This window comes from Gouania willdenowi, chromosome 24, assembly GCF_900634775.1.
Source record: "Gouania willdenowi chromosome 24, fGouWil2.1, whole genome shotgun sequence".
Lineage (NCBI taxonomy): Eukaryota > Metazoa > Chordata > Actinopteri > Blenniiformes > Gobiesocidae > Gouania > Gouania willdenowi.
The window spans coordinates 15,305,643-15,326,954 of NC_041066.1; the positions used below are offsets into that span (position 1 = coordinate 15,305,643).

At 40.2% G+C, this 21,312-nt stretch overlaps 1 protein-coding gene across 4 annotated transcripts in view; it reads right to left on the reverse strand.

Annotated features, from left to right (window-relative positions):
- The window catches only part of LOC114457501 (MAM domain-containing glycosylphosphatidylinositol anchor protein 2), a 257,718-nt gene that overhangs the window by 50,480 nt on the left and 185,926 nt on the right, over nucleotides 1-21,312 (reverse strand). For all 4 annotated transcript variants that reach the window (XM_028439400.1, XM_028439396.1, XM_028439399.1 and 1 more), the window contains exon 10: nucleotides 9,937-10,209. In XM_028439400.1, coding sequence (XP_028295201.1) covers nucleotides 9,937-10,209 — 273 coding nt within the window. The remainder of the gene's footprint in view (nucleotides 1-9,936; nucleotides 10,210-21,312) is intronic.

Sequence of the window (21,312 nt, forward strand, 5' to 3'; positions counted from 1 at the left end):
GCAAAAGCACTGAAATATTTTATTTTTTATTTTTTGTTATTCAAATTAAACCCAAATAGTCCCAACTACTGTGATCCATTCGAAGTGACATGACACATTTGCAATTTTATTTATTTTGCAATTTTTATTTATTATTTTGAAGCATTTTTTTTTTTTTTGCTTTAGTGACACCTCAATAGGGATGTAACGATTCACTCAACTCCCAATACGATTCGATTCACAATACTGGGTTCACGATATGATTCTCTCACGATTTATTCTACAAAATGGGACAGGAGTCAAATGATGAAAAAAAAACAACTAAAAATTACTGTATTATTTTCCTTTTATTTTTCATTGTCAAAAGAATCCCTTGATAAACTATTCAAAACAATGCAATTTAATTAAAAATAAATCTTGAATGAAATAAATAAAGGAATAATACAAATGAAGAAGAAACCTATTCATTTAAGTTCTGGTTCTATAGTAAACAATGCAAAACTGCATAATAGTGCAACTGAAAATGTATTTTGTGCCTTAACAATTGGACTTTGGAATCATTGCACTGATTTACGTCACATATTTGTTTGGACCAGCAGAGGGCGCTAGTAACCCAGTGGTCGGTTGGCATAAATACATTCTTGCAGTGAAGAAGAGATGCTATGCTAGTAGACAGAGCTAATAGAAAAACGTGACTTTTACAGATATTCACGTAATATTACAGATATTCTTCCGTGCTAACGGGGTAAGGAATCATTTATTAATATGTTTAAGAGTAGATGGCGGCCGGAAACAAAGTAGTAGCAGATTCCGCCCGCTGTGTACACTGCTGGTCAAGAGAAGGGATAAATATATAGCGCCCTCTGCTGTTTAAAAGAGTACCGCGATTCAATTTTCAAAGTATCGATGCCAATCGCGTTACCTAGGAATCGATTTTTAACTGCCTTATGATTAATCGTTACATCCCTACACCTCAACATTGGTTTCCTTATATAAAACTACAAAAACAACACTGAGACTGGGCTTTTGATGACAAGTTATTATTTTGCTATCTATGTCAGTTCTATGGATTTCTTACTGTATTTTGGCTGTCCTCCAAGTCTCTCCCCTTGTCATTTTCCCCACACGCAACTTCCTCCTTCTCCCGGACATTCCAAGTGTCACCGCTTGCAACGTTTTTTGATTGTTTTCTCTCACCATCGCGACACTCTCAATAGACCACTTAGTTCCACACATACCCTGGACGAGTGTGAGCTGCTGGGAGCTTCAGCATCAACTCTCGTAGCGCCATTTTCTCTCGTAAACTCTCATCCTCTCCCTCTGAGCTCTGCCCAACATGGGTGATCTCTCATCCAACGGTGGGCTGCTGCCACCTACATGTCACCAGTTGGTCACTGCATCATGGTACAAGTTAGATATTCACCGGAGAGCTTTGTCACACTGTCTCCTTGCAACCCCAGCCAAAAAACACAATTCATGTCTATAGACGTGAATGGCACTCAATGAGTTATAAGAAAATCAAAACCCAACACGGCACAAACGCCCTTTATTCTGCTTTTTAGACAATGTATCTTGCTAATGTAGCTTTGGGCTGTGGACTTTAGATTATTTTGTCCACACATGAATAAAACCATATACAAATACAATCTACTGATCAGGAGGAAATGTTCTTTTTCATCCTCAGAGACAGAGGAAATGATTTCGTCAGGTTAAAAGGGTTCATTTTAATTAATGATACTATCAACCAAACTGCTTCAATGTCATGCTGACATGCTTCCAGAAACATAGTTTAAAACCTAAGAGAAAACCCGATAATTAGTGTCTTCTTCCCACTTGGCACGGCGCTCCTGTATGGAGACAGCTGTGTTTACAGTACACTGTATGGCAAGTGTTACATAAAGCCTGCCTGCAGTTAGTGTCCCATTAGTTCAGTCAGTCTATACATATACAGCACAGTAGAGCTGATAAGGAAAGGACAAGGTTGTAATTTGCAGTTCAAAAAAAAAGTTGGAAAGTTTAATCAAAATGACTCAGATTCCTGTTTTATAAAGTGTTTTAATTTTAGCAGCTTCACTGCAGTTTCACTAACACATCTTTAGCATTTCAGTGCAACTTCATAAAGCTTTTATTATTTGTTAGTTTGTTAGATGAGTCTGAATGAATATTGATTTTACTTTATCTAGAATCAATACCTGCTTTATCCTGCACATGATTGCAGACGTCTGCTGGTGCCTATTCCTGCTCACATTGGTCACAAAACCAGTGTTTACCCTACACTATGCCCCCTTTCACAGAGACAAATAGGCTAATTCAGGGATGTCAAACCTATTTTAGTTCTGGGGCTACATGTGATCCGAATTGATCTTACGTGGACATAATTTCCTTTATTTGGGACTAATATTCTCAATAATAACAATATAACATTCTAGGGATTATTTGCAAAAAATTTAAGGGCTTTCAAGACAAGTTCTTACAAACAATTTGCAAACAAATGTTACTGCATAGTTATGTATATTGCAGAGAAGAAGTTCATGTTTTGTGGAGTTCCGTGGATTTCTGACTTTGGAGGGACTAAGATTGATATGTAATTACAGAACTCTTTCCTGGTCAGTTTTGGTCAGACTTAGCAGGCCAGACACCATTATACACTAACAGCATTCACCAAGGGCTCTGCTTGAGGAGGCTCTGCTATGATATGACTACCGCTATCAGCAACATACATAACCCTGAGAGCAACTACACAGCGGCAGATTAACTGAGGCATACCCACTAAAAGCTGGTTAACCTCTGGATCTCAGACTGGTTTGTTCCCCCAAACCCTTTGACATAATAAACCCTGTGTCCGCATCTGACCAGCAACCCTAAAGCTTGACTCCGTCTCATTCATTCCAACTGCCACAACAAAGATAACGGATATGGTGATTGATATTTGAATTCAAGCCTTAGCTTTATTTGTCACTCTGAACAAAATATCCTATTCAATCCTGCAGGTGGAGAGCGGATAGGTTCTGATCAACCTTCATGTTTTTGAACTGTGGTAAGAAACCCAAAAAAGAATGTAGAGAACATGCAAACTGCACACAGTAAAGTTACGTCTATCATGGGACCTAAATCCAAAGTCAAATGTTTGCCATTTTTATTTAGATCACACGTATGTCATAAATACACATTAGTTCGTAGAAATATTCAGTTATTAGTACCGCATGAATGTTGTAACAAGGCAAAAATAATCCTCGCTCTTAATTATTATGAGTTAAGTGTGATGAAACACATTACCTAATCCACTTTCCCTACTTGAATCAGATAACCCTGGGTGGGAGACATCAAACACAAAATACAGAAGGTCTAATTGATTTTCACAAAATCCTGTTTATAACAGCATAACCAATGCAGTGATTCATACTAGCTCAGTGAAACTCTTTAGGCAGTGGTTGACCTTGTTTGCAGACTTCCTTTTCCTTCTTTAGGGGGTTCATGAACATGTTTTTGTCTTTTGAAAAACACATTGTTCTGCCATATGTTCAGAGTTGTCTATAAGGTGCCCGGGCTGATGTGTGATGTGGGCTTTCATAGCAGCGATGGCTCCTACATATGGATGCGCAGCTGGCAAAGACAAACCCAGAACAGCAAAGCATAAACAGCCGATCGACTGGGGAAAAGGCATTAGAGGACTCTGTGGTAATTGCCTGCTGGAGTTCCTTCATGATTGTGAACAAAATCTCGATGTGGCTTTCAGCCTCAGGGGAAACAGCAATGAACTCATAATGAGTCATTCCTACCAATGCATTTTAGCTAATTCTTTTACAATTTCCTGCCTCCGCTATTAATAAGTGAAAACTGAATAAAATCTCATGGCTATTTGCTTTTGCTTATGGATTTATGTTTTTTTTTTATCTAAAGCCGCTCCACTGAGGAATGCTGAGATATTCTTCTGATATTAATCATCAGAATCAACCATGTCAGTCTTTCAATGCATCCAGACATTTGATCGGATTACAAACAGAATTCAGATGTGACCTTTTACTCGGACCTCATGTTAGGGATATTGACCGACAGGATCCATGGAGTCAGCCTGTGTCTGCTGCACATTCTTAATCGCATGAGTTCATAAATGAGAAGTTCAACCCAGGTGAGTCAGTTATAGACAACAACAGCCCAAAGCTGACTTGCTTTAAAACTACCAAATCTGAGGCAAAACAGCTTTGGTGGAAGAGAAATATGAAATATAAGCCCCAGAGTCAGAGGAGTGAGCAGGGCTTATTTTTTCATTTGATAAAAAAAAGCGATAACGTAAAACATAAAACAACATTATATTGCCCATTCTAAATAAAACAAACTCATAAGGTCTAATAAAAAGTATAGTAACATTTAAAGGGGGAGCAAAACAAAACAACGGATTCATAACTGAAAGTAGATGATAGCCAAAATAACATAAAATAAATGGAAATGGCAAGGGCAGAAAATGTGCGCGTGAAAGATTCACATTAAATGGAATATATCTTCCCTCAGCCTAAAAATATAAATATTTCAATGCGGCTAACTTTGGATGAAACTGGTCTATATACTTTCAGCATCATTAGCAACAACGACATTGAAATCATAAAACCACATCACTGTATGCAGAATCAGAATTTTTCTCATTATCTTGGTTATGCAGCTAATACAGATCTGAGCATTGTCCTTGGGATACGACTGGTTCTTTGCTTCTAATTTACAACAATAAAAGGAGGAACAGAAGCGAAATGAGTCACTGTGAAGGAAATCTCTTCAGTCTAACATACAGTACTTCATCTTAGGAGGGTGGGAAACTACTTTATTTATCCTCAAAGGCTCCAAAAAAGTAAGCTGCACTAAAGTAATATATATATATATATATACACAGTATAAAGGTAATTAAGTGACGGGCTGCAGTCAAACAGTTGCTCCATCATCAGATGTAAAGATATTTTATTAACCATTAGCCCGATTATTTGAAAAATGGACAATTGCATGTTTTATTTATTGACTTGACAATACAGATTGACCCAATAAAATTACCTGATAATATAAGCCCACCTCTTTACAATGTCACATTGCTTAGCCAGTGCTGCTACGTGCTAAGCTAACCAAAAGTCTCATAGAAAGGCAGCCAAATTACCGCGTGAAACAAAAAAAGTTCTTCAAGTTGTTAGTATAAGAAGTCATATGTCAGCTGTGAAGTCATTACTTGCCGCGGACAACAAACCGACAAATCATAAGCTCAACAAAAATATGTCAGATTTGCCGCTGCGGAGTTTTCCAGGAAGACAGAACAAGTAATCCCAAAGATTCCCTGTGAAGGAAAATTTCTTTGTTATTTTAATCAGTCACCTAAAAAAACAGCCATAAAATCGATACATTTGGAACAAATATTGAGCAGCCGCTGCACAGACTGTCAATATCAGTTTTGTCATTTATTGCTGTTATCATCTTGTTCCTTGATGGATTATTTGGTTACAAGTAGTGTATGTTGTAATATACATGTGACAGGATTCAGCATTCAGTGTATTTATTATGCAACTTGTGAACACACTATTAGAAAAAATATTCAAGTGTTTTGGGGGGGCACTTGTTCTTAACATTTGTTTGAATCTGTTTTTGATGCATTTTGTTTGTTTATTGAAAAATTTTTATTTTTTTTTAATGTAAAATGTTGGTTAAAATTAAAAAGCATTTCTCACATTTCTTCAGTCAAAATAGTCCATTTATCTAATATTTTCTCTCATTCTTTGCATGCACAGAGTGGAGTAGGGAAACAAACAGATGACAGAGAGGATGTACGACCTCCTCAATCTCTCCTGCAGAGCATAGATCTTAAATGTCTGCGGTTGCTCCTCCTCCGCACTGATGAAGGGATTTTTTTTAACCTTCTCAAGGATAGTTAGGAGTTTGGTCTAAGCAAAGCTCTTTAGCACCAGTGTTTGGAGTAACGGCGTTTAAAATAACGGCGTTAGGTAACGCCTTTTCTTTTTCAGTCACCGAGTAATCTCACTATTTACTTTTTACGCCGTTACAACGCCATTAACGTAACTGAACGTTAAATGCGGTGCGTTACATGCATTGATTGAATAAACTGTTATCTGAAAGCACCCCTGGCTTCATGCGCAGCTGTAGTGAGGAGGTGGGTTAAAAACATGATGAGCGATTATGATTGGCTAAGACGGCGTCATGTCTCATGGTAGCCAATCAGAGCCAGTTTTTTCACACATGTGCCAGCACACGCGCCACACACAACCACTGCAAATTTGATGAAGCAGCAGAGATGGCGAGCGTGGAGCAGTCCGATGAAAAATTGTCATTTTTAAGGTGGCGATACAAACACTACTTTAAATTAATTGTGGTCAAAGGTAAGAACGTGCATGTGAAGTGTACATTATATCCAGGAAAGAAGAATTTGTCGACATCTGTTGTATGCAACTCAAATTTAATTAAGCACCTCACGACGACACACACATCTAAAAAATCTGAATTCTTTGACATATAGCAATTTTTTTATTTTTTTTTTTATTTTAATAATTTAAACTTCAACTTATTTTGAGGATCCTTATTCAATCCATGTGGAAAAACAGGTCGAGTTCAGTTCAGTGAAGGCTGAGCCAAAGCTCAGTAGTACACATTACATCCCTCTGAAGAATTCCCCCCTCAAACTATTTAATGGCCAACTTGGCCATCGCAGACAGCTCACTGTTTTCACAGATGTCCCAATGGCTCGCCTTATGTTCGCGCACACACACACGAGCATACACACGCACACACTGCTTTGGCATGAGATCGTTTTTCAGACATCAGCATGTGGGCCTGTTGAATGGCTTGTTGCCCAACCTTGGTGTATTTACATGTGTCTGTCGGCATGGCGTCATGTATGTGATGTAAAAGTGTGAGTGAACGTGTAAACGCATACACCGTTGAGACTCTGCAACGAAAAGAACAACCCACATTTCATGAGCTTTATTGGACATCATACACATTCTCTAATGCCTTTTTTTTTTAACTGCAGAGAAAAAGCAGGAGCAGGAGTTTGTAGAGCAAGGTACGGCTGTTTTTGTAGATGATGAGAGGATCCAAAGTGGATTTTCTGCATCATGCCCCTGCACGCGGGGGGTTACTAAAAGAGCTTCCATACCTTTGGCAGCCATTGAGCCCAGATGGTGGGAATCTGGAGCATTGGGTGGGAGTAATGGAGCGATAGAGGCAGGTGTGGGAAGGAGGGGGTGATTGAGGATGAAAGACAAAATAAGGAACGAGAGGAAGTGAAAGTAGAGAAAGAGGGGAAGCAAGAGCAAAGCACATAGCGGAAAAACAAATAGCTGGAGGAAACTGTTTGGGTTGTGTCGTTCTCCTAAACCAGTTTCACCAGAATTGCCTGATTTATGACATACACAAGGGGCCTTACCCACCTTTGTCTCTACTGTCAAGAAAGGAAGGGTGGGCAGGAAGACACAAAGCATGGGGGGCTGAAAAGTGACAAACATGAAGAATGAGGGAAGGGTGGAAAAAATAATCGAAGTCCGGGGAATATCAGGTGCAGAGAAGGTGCAATTAAGTAGCCAGTGATATAGAGAAACCAAGAGTATCAAGAGGAAAGTGCCAAAGATCAAAGTGACAAATACTCCTTTTACAAGCCTGCAGCGACTGTCTCTAATGGGAGGTCTGGGAGATTGAAACGTTTGCCAAAGATCCTGCGGTCACTCTATGAGGTCAGACTAATTGAGTCCTGTCATAACAAGCAGGTGAAAACAGACATGTTGGCCTCCAACACCAAAGAGCAGACGAGATGGGCATCTACTCACTATGTTGGCTTTTTCAACAGCAATTTCAGGTTTATTTGTATTATATTTTATCATCTACAACACAAAATACAGCTGAATGTATTTTAGTTTTTTAATTACTGGTGTCACCGAGTAGAACCCCTAGGCAAAAAGTAGTATACTTTAAGTTAATTTTATTAAGTATGCTTGAGTATAAGTATAGCAAGTATACTGTGGACCATGTACTTATAGCATACTAGAAAGTATACTAATTTAATACTTCTCCGGACTAAATTGGAACATATTATGTTTATAAAAGTATGTTTCTCTGTTTTTGAGTATGTTTTTAAGGTATATAAAGTTAATGCAGTTGAGCACACAAACAATTTACTGTAAACTTTTAAACTCCAGCACTAAATGATCTTGAACATGTAAGTTTATAACAGAGGTAATACCTCAAAGCGGCAGAAAGAAGTAAAAAGTATACTAATGTACAAGTATAAGCTTTAGTATTAAAGTACAAGTGTAGGTCTAAGTATTAATGTATTTAGTCTTGGACTATTATTTATACTTTTCAGCATAAGCTAAGTATACTTCACTATACTTTTCTAAAGTATATAAAAAGCACACTTCACGTATACAGCTTCAGTTTTAGTATAAAATAAGTATTCTTGTCGTACACTTGAATAAACCATTTTTTGCTAAGGGACAGCAAAACCTGAAATGAGCATTAACCATGCTCTTTAAGATATAGAAAATAAAAGTACATTAAAACTGTCTTAAATATGGTTTAAAAACAGTAACACGTGTATACATTTTGTGTCATCATCCAAAACATTTGGGTGTTTTTGCTGGTGAGCAATGCAGGCAAGGAAAGCCATTATTTTCAAAGAATGACCTATTTTAGTTTTGGTCCTTAATTAGATAGATTCAATATCACACCTTACAAAAACACATTCCCTGCTGTTGGCTGTAAATTGGGTAAAAAAGAAAAAAACCCACTAAAGTAATAGCTTTTGAAGGAATTTAGGGTTCATTTTAAACTACCAGTAGAAAAGAATCAACAATAGATGTCTTTTGCAACTTTGACTAGGCACAAATTCAAGAAATTCTTTAGTGATGCTGTAGGCTACACATGAACTATACCGTATTCACAGAAAGAAACATTATTTGCTTCAAAAAAAAAGATGATCTAATTATTTTATCCCCAGATACATATAATTAGCAAGATTTACTATCCAGGCTAAAGAAGCAATCTGGTTATATTTTCAAAGCATTAAGACCCAATCCTAAACCCTGCTATTCTACCCTGCTAAATATTGTTTTTGGCAAGATAATGAACCATTAATTTATTCAAAAGGTTCAGGCTGTCAACGTGATATTACTGCTAAAAAAACATTCATAAATTTGCATTTCATTTGCTGCTGTTTTGTAGTAAAAATGCAGAAAAAGGAAAAATGCAAAGCATCTCTCAGAGGGAAAAAGCTAAAATATTTAAGAATATTTATGACTGAAACAGTTCATTTAAGAAAGTAAGTAATCAGTTATGATCACCTAAACACTTTTTGAGTGCAATAAATTGAAATTACAACATTATATCTGATGCATATCACATATGGAAATCATAACATACAGTATGAACTCAAGCTGGGTTACCAAACCTCCCATTTGTTCTTTGTGTTAAAAACAAAGGCAACAATCTCAACAAGAAGATACGGTAAGACAAGCACCAAATATCCCCTTTCCCGATATTTGCATTTATCTTGATCAGTGAATTTTCAAATTTCGTAAGAAATTTCAAGCTCGTGGTTGTGCTGTTGTATGCTAAAAATATTAAGTTAAACACAACTTATGACTAGATGATATAATGCACAAAGTTGTTATAGAAGCAGCTCAAAGAGCCGAACATAGGGATTTTTTCATTTTTCAAACTGATCGAGATTCTGGATATTTATTGAGATCATCCCCAAAATCTAATCACTTAGTCCTTATCCCATTTCAGATATTAAATACCATTAGTCTTCAAAATCTGTCTATTACTTTTGAGTTAAACTGTTTACAGACAGATAAATAACTGAAATAAGAGCAGCAAAAAGTTGAAAGTCCTCCCTGAGCAAATAGTGCTATAATTATAGGTTTGTGTGGCTTTGACTTTATTTAAAAAAATCTTTGAAAAAGATCCAAGTCTTACCTGTTACGTGGAAGGTACATTTTCCTGCCCCGGCCTCGTTGATGACATTACAGGTGTACTCGCCCCAGCCGTCTCGATTGAGGTTGTGGATGGTGTACTCCGTTTCATCTCTTTGGGCATCAAAAGCTCCAGCGTGAAGCAGTTTGTTGGATAGGAACCATTCATAGCGCAGCACCCTGGAGGGGTGGGCCCGCAGGACCCTGCAGGTCATCACCACCGGCCTGCCCAGACCCTGACGCATTTCCGTTTGGACAGGCTCCACAGTTGGAGGGTCTGAGGTGGGGAAAGAAAGGCTCAGTCAAGTTTATTCTGACATGAATGAGAAGTCATAGTGTGCCTTGGGAAATAATATGAAAGGCCTGTGAGAAAAATAAGAAACCAGTGTGATCAAACTAGGTCTGATTTTACCTGGAAAGTTTTCAACTGACCAAAAATATCTGGATGTTGGAGATTTGGTTAAGACTGAGATCAGATCTTCAGATGTAACAAAAAAACCCTCTCACTTTTAAACCACTCCCAGGAAGTAAGAGAAACCATAAAGAATACACCCTCTAAAGGCAGGCCCATTTTGAGCTGACTTTTGACTCGTCTGTTTTGTAGAATCATGCGAGTCTCAGCTAAATCGTGTGTCGTGCATCGTGTAGTATACATGGGGTCACGAGAAGCGATGAACACCTCACGACCAGCTCCCAATCAGCAATCGTATAGTCGTAAGGAAATCAAACATCCAGCTCTTGGTGAGGGTATCTCACAGTTGAAGCAGTTCCCGCGGACCGGCTTACTGTAAATGCTCACACTGCATATGCGCGAACACCGTAGGACCGCTGTAAAATTGACGGACTGTACTGCCCACATCTCATCACCGTGTTTTCTTTTTGCTGAGATTTGCGAGTGTCTCTCCTAGGGATGTAACGATTAATCGTAAGGCAGTTAAAAATCGATTCATAGGTATCACGATTCACATAGATACTGTGAAAATTGCAATCCAGAAATGTTGGCGGCGGGCGGAATCTGCTAATGCTTTCTTTCTGGCCACCTTCTACTTTTAAACATGTTCATTAATGATTCCTTACCCTTTAAACACCAAAAAATATCTGTAATATTACGTGAATATCTGTAAATGTCACGTTTTTCTATTCACTGCAAGATATCTGCATGCCAACCGACCACTGGGTTACCAGTGAATATTCAGTCATCATTTTTCTACAGTCCCATTTTGTAAAAAAAAAAAGGTGAGAGAATCGTATCGTGAACCCAGTATTGTGAATCGAATCGTATCGGGAGTTGAGTGAATCGTTACATCCCTAGTCTCTCCACTTCGGGGTTTTTCCTCTTCGTCTGTTTTAATGGTGACGCTTCAGAGTTCTTCTTCTAATTTGTACGTTGCATTTCCGAAAACAAGACCCCGACGTGTTGTGTATGAACATACAGTGTGAGGAGTCAGATCGTGTCAGAGTGTCGGTCCACATAGTGTCATAACATGCATCGTGAGCTGAGCACATTCGGGCTCTGCACCTGAGTTGCACAGTTTGAGCTGGAGCTGAGTACAACGATTGAAAAAAAATCACACAGTGTATCCCAGCCTTAATATAGCTGGGAGCAAAAGGAGGTTACATTTAAGGAGATTGTAAGCAAACTTTAAACAATAAGCCGTGCAAAGTCAGTGCACCTCAGACCGAAATGAAAAATGAACACGATTGTGAAGCGAGCTGCAGTAGGAACAGGAAGATCAATCTTGCAGAAAAACTAGAACAATGTTCTGAAAGAAAATCAGTCACGCTTCACAGGAAATTAGTAACGGGATGATGAAGTGCACCTCCAGCTTTCCAAATGGAAAATTAATAACCTAGACGAGCGTTTGACGGTTCTCTCTTGTCAGTTGGTGACTTTTTAAACCAGTCATCTTCAGAGTAAAATGACTCGGGTACAACACTGGACTATCTTTATTCCAGCATGACATGTACATTTAAATTGTTTTCTCAAGTGTGAGCATTTTTGCCTGCAACATACTTTCTCACAGCATGCCTCGTAAGACAAAGAGCATGACAGAAAGAATGATATGGAGCTTCTTAATTGCCTGAAATTTGCATATTTCTCGAGAGGAAGAGGCGTTGTCAATAGCCAGGCCTGGGATCCTACTTTTCAAAATGTCATCTGTTACAGATCACCGATTACTTGATTGAAACTAATCTGCAACATAATGTTTTATATTTTTCACACCTGACACTGTAATTTAATTACAAAGACTTTCAAACTAAGAAATGCAATTACATAATCTGTGTTTTGCCATTTAAAGCTTACTGCTAATTTGAAGACACTTTTAAAGCCATTATCTATTGTATAATTTCTGAAGGAAACAATGTTTTCAAAAAATGCTTGTCTTTTAATGGTTTTGATTTTGCCTAACAACTTGAAACCAATTATTAGCTTCAATGTGTTTAATTTAGAGCTAAAAAGATCCCAATGTTGATCGATAAAACAAAGAGTGACCATTTAACAGTCTTCGACAAGCTTTTCCGTTTTAGTAGTCATCTAGTGTATTTTCGGAGTAATTTTCTGTGTTTTTCCTTAATATGTTTGATGTAGAGCTAAAAAAAATCCCAATGTTTATCGATAAACCAAAGCGAAACCATTCAAATGTCTTCAACAAGCTTTTCTTTTTTTCCCCTTTGTCTATACAGCCATCAGTCTTCAACATGAACTTTTATATTTTCGCATTTTTTTCATTTAGTGTATTTTTTTAGTAATCTTCTGTATTTTTCCTTCAATATGTTTAATTTGGAGCTAAAAGATCCCAATGTTGATTAATAAACCAATGCATAACCATTCAACAGCCTTCGACAACCTTTTCTTTCCCCCCCTTATCCATACAGCCATCAGTCTTGACCATGACTACTATTGAGCCCGCAGGCGTTTCTCTAACTGTAAGAAGATGGTTCCATCCAACTCATCACATCCGAATTGTAGGTCTGAGTGGTCGTGAAATCCAGCGTGCGCTGCACTTTTCCTGAGTGGCACAAAACCAAATTGCGGTAAGTGCGGTTTTATACACACAAATGAAGACAGAAAACCGATCTGCTGTGACTAAAAAAAAAATAAAAAAAAACACTCAACTCTTACATAACCAAAACAGCCTTTAAACAAGGGCACATGCCACATCTTCCTCATGCACTCCCTGTGCAACAGCTGCCCTGTGAATGTGAAGAGAAAGGATGGAAAAGGTCCTGTGCGATAGGCACTTGGCAGTGGTTAGCGATAGCAGTCAGTGGAAGGGGGGAGGGTTGGTGCTGCATGTCATAGGCTGAGGGAAAACCCTGAGTATGGGCTGAGATGTAATCCATCATCAGTCACCGGTGGATATGTTGACAGTAATATTGAGGAAAACAACATTTAGAGCGCACAAGGCCTTTTCCCCACGGTTCAGACGACTGTCATCTGCAAAGAGGAGACCTGAATAAAGATGTTTGTGGTTGGGAGGGAAATGTCGTCTTTCTTGATGTGCTGTGATTGAATTCTGTTTTTCTGATTATAAATGAAATTCTTTTTGAATACATATTGCAATAAAATCGGTGGTGTCCAAGGAACAATTTGGATTTTTCCTATCAAGACCGAAACATTGTTAACTGGGAAACTGTACAATATATAACAAGCCCTGTTTCAGTTTGGATTTAAGGACAAATATTAAAGATTAAAAACTGAAAAATTAATATCTCACTTGGTTTCTAGTTATAATTGATATCGAGCATGAAAAAGTTCCAATAAAAGGATCAATAGCAGAGAGCAACTTTGGTCACAATGGGCAGGGCAAAAAACGTGATTGTATCTGATCTAAGGGTCACATGATCAACGTTCATGTCAGCATTAGAATAATCACCATTCAGATAAACAACACAGGAAACAACAAAGTAGGGTTTGTTAGCTGTTAGCTCCGCCCCTTGTGTTACATTATAATGAATAGCTTTGCCTCCTGTGTTACATTACAATTAATAGCTCCGCCTCCTATGTTACGTTACAATTAATAGCTCTGCCCCATGTGTAACATTACAATTAATAGCTCAGCCCATTGTGTTATGTTACAAATAATAGCTCCGCCCCCTGTGTTACATTACAATTAATAGCTCCATAGCTGTTACGTTACGATTAATAGCTCTATAGCTATTACGTTACAATTACCTTCTTTAAGGTAGGATACAAGGTAAAATGGCTTGTAATGCACATGTGGAGGAATAATGAATAAAAGGGTGTGTAACTGCTGTCAGCGAGTTAATCTTGATTTTCAAAAGCTGTAGACCAAGTCTGAAACCTTGCCCTTCTGATTGACTCAGATCTGACATTCAGCAGTCAGATCAAATCAATTACGACAACAGCCTTCAACCACCTAAAGAACATCTGCAGAGTGAAAAGATTAATGACTTATTTACAGAAGAATTCACTATTGTAATGGTCTTCTAACAGGAATTCAGTTTTAACCAGAACAAAGAGGTCAGTTTTAAAGTCATTACACTGGCTCCCAGTCAGCCTCAGAATAGACTTTAAAGTTCTGCTGCTGGTGTATAAATCTGTGAATGGGTTTGGTCCAGAATACATCAGTGAGATGTTAGTCAGGTATGAACCCAGCAGGTCGCTCAGATCTATGGACACAGGTCAGATAGTGGAGCCCAGAGTTCACAGCAAACATGGTGATGCTGCTTTTAGTCGTTATGCTGCTGATTTTAAACGTTTTTACTTATTTTAATGTTCTTATTGATTTTTAACCTGTTCTCGTGCACATTTTAATCATGCGCTATACCAATATATTTGCTTTGCCTAAAGGGTGTTTGAGCTCACTGTATGTATGTTCTCGTACACTGAAAACAAAACTTGCTCAAAGATAGACATAATTAAATTGTGAAAACAATGTGCATCTAAACTGAACGCTTTGATTTAACTGGAAATGATTTACTTGAGTGAACTATTGTAGATGTCTCAGGTCAATATAATGTATTGGGATACTTTATATATAATCCACATGATTCAGGCCAACTCCATTTCTAAGTGTATGTCTAACATATTTAGCAACACATCCACATTGGTCAAAATGTGGGTTATTCATCTGACAGCCTCTATCTAGCATGTTTTAGATGTATCCCTGTTTAACGCCTCAGTTTTTCTAGTCTGAATTTTGCTCATTACAGCCATGTTCTGCTCTCGAGTTCTCAGCAGAAAGGATTAGTCTTTAAATCCATTAGAAGTAGGTTGTGGCAACATAATTCAGCAAAAACTACATTATTTAAAAATGTTCAATATCCAAACCTGATTAATAAAATAATATCTTACTAGGAGCTAAAAAACAAGGGAGAATTTGACAAGATCCTCAAAGTTCTCATCTCTGAGTTAGCTCATCACCAATTATCACCTGCAGAGCTGTTCTAATGAAGTTAAATGTAACAGTGTTGAGTGGTATGAAGTAGTCTTGGGTTCATTCAAATGATACAAACTGTGAAGATTGTAAACACATAATTATTGCACATTTTTTAACTTGTCTATTTTTTGCATGGCATCACTTGATGAAGTGGCTGGATTTAAACATCCATCCATTTTGCTAGCTAGAGCATCTTGAGAGACTGCACAGAGTGCAGAGCAAAGTGAGTGATTTGTGTCACATCAAATTAATATTTAAAGGTTGACTAGAAATGAATTTGTCATCAGCCGCAAGCTAACATGTGCAGAAGTTGATGAGATAAACCTATTTAAACCAACAGAAGAGGGCAATTAGACTGATTAAACTATATTCTATATGGGTTTTTAATTATGTTACCTTTAATTTCACTGAATCGCCTAAATGCTCTTCTTTCTCTAATATCGTTATGTTCTGTTGATGGACGTACAACTGGCAAAAGTCAATGTTTTCTCTAGCTTTTCTGACTAGATTTGACCAAATGTTATATACTGTGCAGTCCTGCTTCAGCCACTTTTATAGAGGACTTAGCAAACCTCTAAACCTCTCGCTTGTGGACCTCATTTTGAGATAGAATGATCTTTTCAACAACATCTCACACTCGTCTACAAAATTCCTGTGCTCACGGCACCTGTAGAGTGGGATTAAAGAAACTCTGTGTCTGGAATAAAGAGCATTCCTTAAGAAGGATAACCACTGTAGCATAACGTGCTTTAATATCAAGTCTTGATGGAGGAAAGAACACTCATTAGGAAGTCAAACAGATATACACAGAATGCGGGATGATAGCCCTGATTCATCTGATTTATAATGAGTCGTTGTGTTGAATAATGTAGAGAAACACTGCTCTGCATCAATGTGCCCCCCTTTCCCTTGTGCTACACCCGTTGCAATCAAACAATGAATTTAGGCTCCATCTGCATTACCATACTCTTATTAAAATGCAGGGATAATTTATGAACTTAGACATACAACTAGGAATAATCAGTGCAGTTTCCCCAGTGTGAGGTGTGGCCTTGTGATCCGTTAATAGGTTTTGCTCAAGCATTAAAAAAACTTTGAGAATTATTTTGCTGAGCCTCACGCTGGCTTCTATTTGCAACATTTCACCTTTGGTAGTGAGGAATAATGACACTGATAAACTCAATATTGTTTCACAAAAAAAAGGTTATAAAAGTTCCATCCTCGAACGACGTGTGAGCCTCGCAGTAATGCAGAAGATTAATTTGCCAGCGTTAGGTTGACGTTAGGCGAATGTGAATCACTCTAATATGATTCACATTAGAGTGGGCCTCGGGGGCCGGTATTGGAGGCCTTCCTGATGCAGAGAGAAAAAATAATTAAAACTTTAATGGTGGACAGTTTCCTATAACTGTTCTTCAGCAGTAGCCAGAAATGCTCACCTAAGGGGACAATCTCGCATTTGCATCAGACAGGTGTCGGGGAGGATATGAGGATTTACAGAAGGACAGCAGGATAAAAGAAGCCTGTGCATCTGGGCCACAGAAGAACTTGATAACTCTTACTCTGACAGACTCGTATCTAGGACAGAAGACTGCTGTGCACCTCTTACTCTCCCTCTAATTCTCTCTGCTTCCTCGCTCCCTCTTTCAAGCCTCTGGACCATGCCAAGTCACTTTGACTAAGAACATTTGGGTGTCACAGCTTGGGATTTGGTGTTTGCAATTCTATTAGAGGGACGGCTCGAAAAGGCAGACGTCTTCCATTCCCTCTACCTCACCTCCTGGCGATGCTTCTGCCAGCTAGCAGATGCAGGTTTTTACAAATCAAAGCTGTTGACTTGCCAGAGTCGTTCCTTCATGCTTTTAATGCTCTTTGCTTTAGAGGACTGCACCTCAGTCCCTTGATCAAGTTACTAAACGCGGCTTTGCACATGGCTCACCACCAAAGGCGGGTGGCTCCCGCTGGGAAGTGGAAATGCAGGCGAGGAAAGCCTCTCAGAGGGATTGGCTTGTGCTTACACTCAATAAGAGAGTCCAAAAAGAAAAATAGATGAGGCGGCATTCCGACAGGCACGCAGAGCAAACAACAAAAGCGCGGCCAAAATACAATAGCAAATTAAATTCTGTAAATTCCCAAGCTGAGAAAGACGTACACAGGTTTATAGATGTGGCTAAGGTACCCAGAGGCATTTACTGCTGTGTGTACAGAGTGGAACTATCTCCACCGTTATTTCAGTACCAGTGAAAGCCATCTGAATACCTAAATCTTGGGGTTATTATCAAAGACTTAGATGCTAGATATTAATAAGTGAGAGCGCGACAAACAAAACCAGCTCTGAGTTAGGCAAACGACAGAATGATTGATTTATCATTACCAAAAGCCGTAATAAGTCTCTTCATTACATGTTCTGCTTTGAAAAGATGAAAGTGCCGTATGACATCAAGAAGAGGAGTGCTTTATTAAAACGATACTTGATAATAAGAAATGTTTGAACTCTGGATGATTTGCATGAAAAAGAAAAGAGAATAAGTTCTCGAGTGAATTGATGAGGTTTTTTTTGTGTGTGTCTTGTATTGTAAGCATCAAACACATGCCAAGGCAAGGTGACACAAGCAAGAAAATACACAAAGGCAACTTCATGGTTATTCATCTTTTTCTTACTTCTTAGGACATGTATTTCTATGTGATTGTCACACCTTGTGATAGACTCGGGTCCATAGCTCCTGACACTGAGAGAAATGCAGCAGATAGAGATGGTAAAATGACTGGAGATAGCTTGGTGTCAGAGCAGAAAGACCTTACCTGACGGAGATGTGACAATGAAATCTACTCTGAAATAGTGTCACAAAAAGGTTGCACAAATTCAAAAAGGTCATTTCTCAACTACTTTAAAATATCAAGTGTATTTGAGAACAACGTATTGCGTATAAGATTTAGTGTTTCATCTACTATCAGTGGCTAGTTAGTCTTGTTCTCTCATCTGTCAAACAAGACAAGTGGGAGGTTAGAAATTTTATATACTGTGTGGTAAAATAAAATTACAGTTTAGTTCAATGTTCTGCTCAGTCTAATTTATAAGCCTCTGTCTCCATATTAGTGACTTATTACAAAGTTGTTAGCAAACGAAAGTGGGGGGGAAAAAAAAGGTGCAGATTTTCTCCAAATTCGGTGCTCATTTATTCAAAGCATGGGCCTTACTTTGACAGCTCAAGGATAAGAGCAGAGTGAAAAAGTGCTGAGATTTTAATTGTGAAAGAAAACTAATCGGGTGCTTTTGTAGGTAGAACACCTTGAATTAGTGTGTAATCAGCCATGTTCCTTGAGACAGTGAATGCTTGACACCAGATCAGGTCAATAAGGATTCTTTTAAAGTACAAAACTATTAGGAGGGGACACCGTCCCCGCGGTGGGGATCGCCGGTTGCTCGCGGGCCGGCGGGGGGCGCTGCTCCGTGGCTGGCGCTGTCCGGGGGGCGGCGGGCCCTGGGCTGCTGGCCGTGGGCTGTCCGGGGCTGTGCGGTCCTGCTGGGCCGTGGCCGGGTCCCGGGCGGGGGTGGGGGATGCGTCCCGGGGGGCTTGGCCCGGGGGCTTGCCCTTGGGGGGTCCTGGTCCCGGGGGGTGCTCCTGGGGCCCGGGGTGCTTGGCCTGCTGGCCGGGCCGGTCCTGGCGGGGGTCTTTCGGGGCGGGTGGCGCGTGCCGCGCCCTTGCGTACCTACTGGTACGGCCCCTGCTTGGGCAGTGCCCCGTGAGGTAGGGTGTCGGGGGCCGGAATAGGGGGCCACATCCCGGCGGGGCGGTCTGGCTTGGCCCTTGGAGGGGGCCCTGGCTTTAAAAAAAAAAAAAGAACTGAAGCTCGTGGCGCGGGCGGCATCAGTGAAGGGTGATCTGGGGCGCCGTGGGGGGCTAGGTTGGGGTGCCTGGGGGCCGGCGGGGAGACTCCCAGCGGCCCCCTGGTGCCTTATGCGGCTTGGGGTGTGGTCGTCCTCCCTGGGCGGGCTGCTCCTGGTGCTGCATCCGTTCCGGGTCCTTCTGGCCTGGGGTCGGGCCCCTGCTGGCTCTGGGCTCGCCGGCGGGTGCCCACTGGCTGCCTGTTCGGCGCGGTTCTGGTCGTCTGCTGGGTGTGGGCTTCGGCTCCTCCGCTGGGGCCTCGGGCAGGGAGTTCTCTGGGCCCTCCCCTCGGGGGGTTAGGCGCGGGGGTGGGGTGGGGGGGTGGGGGGGGTCGATGGGGTGGGGGGTCTGGGGGTTGGGGGTGGGATCGGTGGCGTGGTGCGCTGGGTCCTTGGCTCCTTGGGGCTTTCTCGGGTGTGTATGGGGGGGCGATGGCTGCCTCTCGGCTTGGGATCTTGGGGGCGTTCGGGGGACTGCTTGGCCGTGGGGTGGTCGCCGGGGGCCCTTAGGCTGCCTGCTCTTGCTGCTGGCCTGACTGCTTCTTCGGGCCCGGGGGCGGCTCTTGGGTTTTGCAGTGGCGGTACTTGGAAATACATTTGTCATGGATGCACTGGCCTTGGGCTGTGGGATAACACTCATACTGGGCTCAACCTTAGACACGTTGTTCCCAAATACCTGTTTTATGGAAAAAAAAAAAAAAAAAAAAAAAAAAAAGGAGGGGACACAGTGAGGCAAATAGGCCAAAACAGAGACGTCTCCTTGATTCTCCTGATTTACATCAATCCGACAGCACAGATGGAAGTGCGGATCAGCTGATTTATTTGGTCAGTGGGAGTGATTAATACCTTTGCCTCTGGACTTTAACCCAGGATTTGGTTAAAATTGATTAAATGTATGTTTGAAACAACCCAGAATTCAAAATATTTTAACTGTGCATTTGAATAGAGAATATAATAAAATATATGTTGTAGATCCAGGGCCGGAGAGGGACTCATTTTCAGCCCTGGAGATTCATACCTCAGACCGGCCCACTTTAGATCAAGACATATTATAATAAAAAGGGCCCCCCATTGTGACAAAATGCTGGAAAAAAAAAATGGTTAAAAAAACGACCTTTTTTTGGAAAAAGTAATACAGCTACTTAATAATACATTGTTGTTTTTCGTGTATTTTATATCAGCATCACTTATAAGAGAACTGGAATGGATGAACATGAGATCTTTAGGACATGACCACTACACTAACTTCAGCTATAATCACCTGCTTCATTTATTAAAAACAAGATGGCAAATCATATCAAATGCATAGAGAGTTTTAATTCAGATTCTTGTTTTTTTTTTTTTTTTTTTTTTTTAAAGCATATTTAAGTAGGGATTCAAGGCTGATGGGCTGTGGGGGTCCAAACGCGGTCCACCAGGATTTCAATGTGTCCCTGTTCCAACACTTCTGATATCCTGAAGCAGCTTTGCTAACGAGTCTCCCAGCTGTGTTAGCGCAGGGACACATTGAAAACCTGTTGGACCACCGACCCTCCAGGACCGCGTTTGGACACCCCTGAAACTGACGAGTGCTCGAATGTAATGCGTCTGCAAAACAAGGAAAGAGCTGCCAGTGGAGGCGCAGTGACTTCAGTGGCGTGATCAACCGAGAGTTATGATTGAGGATTGCGTGTAAACACCGGCCCTCGCAGCCCAATCATCAGACCGGCCCACCAGGAATTGTCCCAGTTCTCCCAATTAGCCACCCCAGGCCCAAGTAGAATTTACCCAGATTTGCAATTAATTTGACCCAGCAATTGAGTAAAATATTGAACTCATCATCCTGGTTCAAATTAGTTAGTGTTGGGCTGGTGCTGTATTAACCCAGCGGTTGGGTTATATAATAGCCCAAATTGGGTTATTTTTGACCCAGCAGCTTTTAGGGTCTATAGATGCCAAACAATACCTGCTACTAACCTTTCTTAATTGGGAATGAGAGCTGGGTGTAAAGTTTAGTGCATGTTACGACCTAAATCAACCAAAAAGCAATGCAATGAATTAATGAGGGGATTGTATTTGGCTGTGTGAAATGAAGCAGAGCATCTGCACC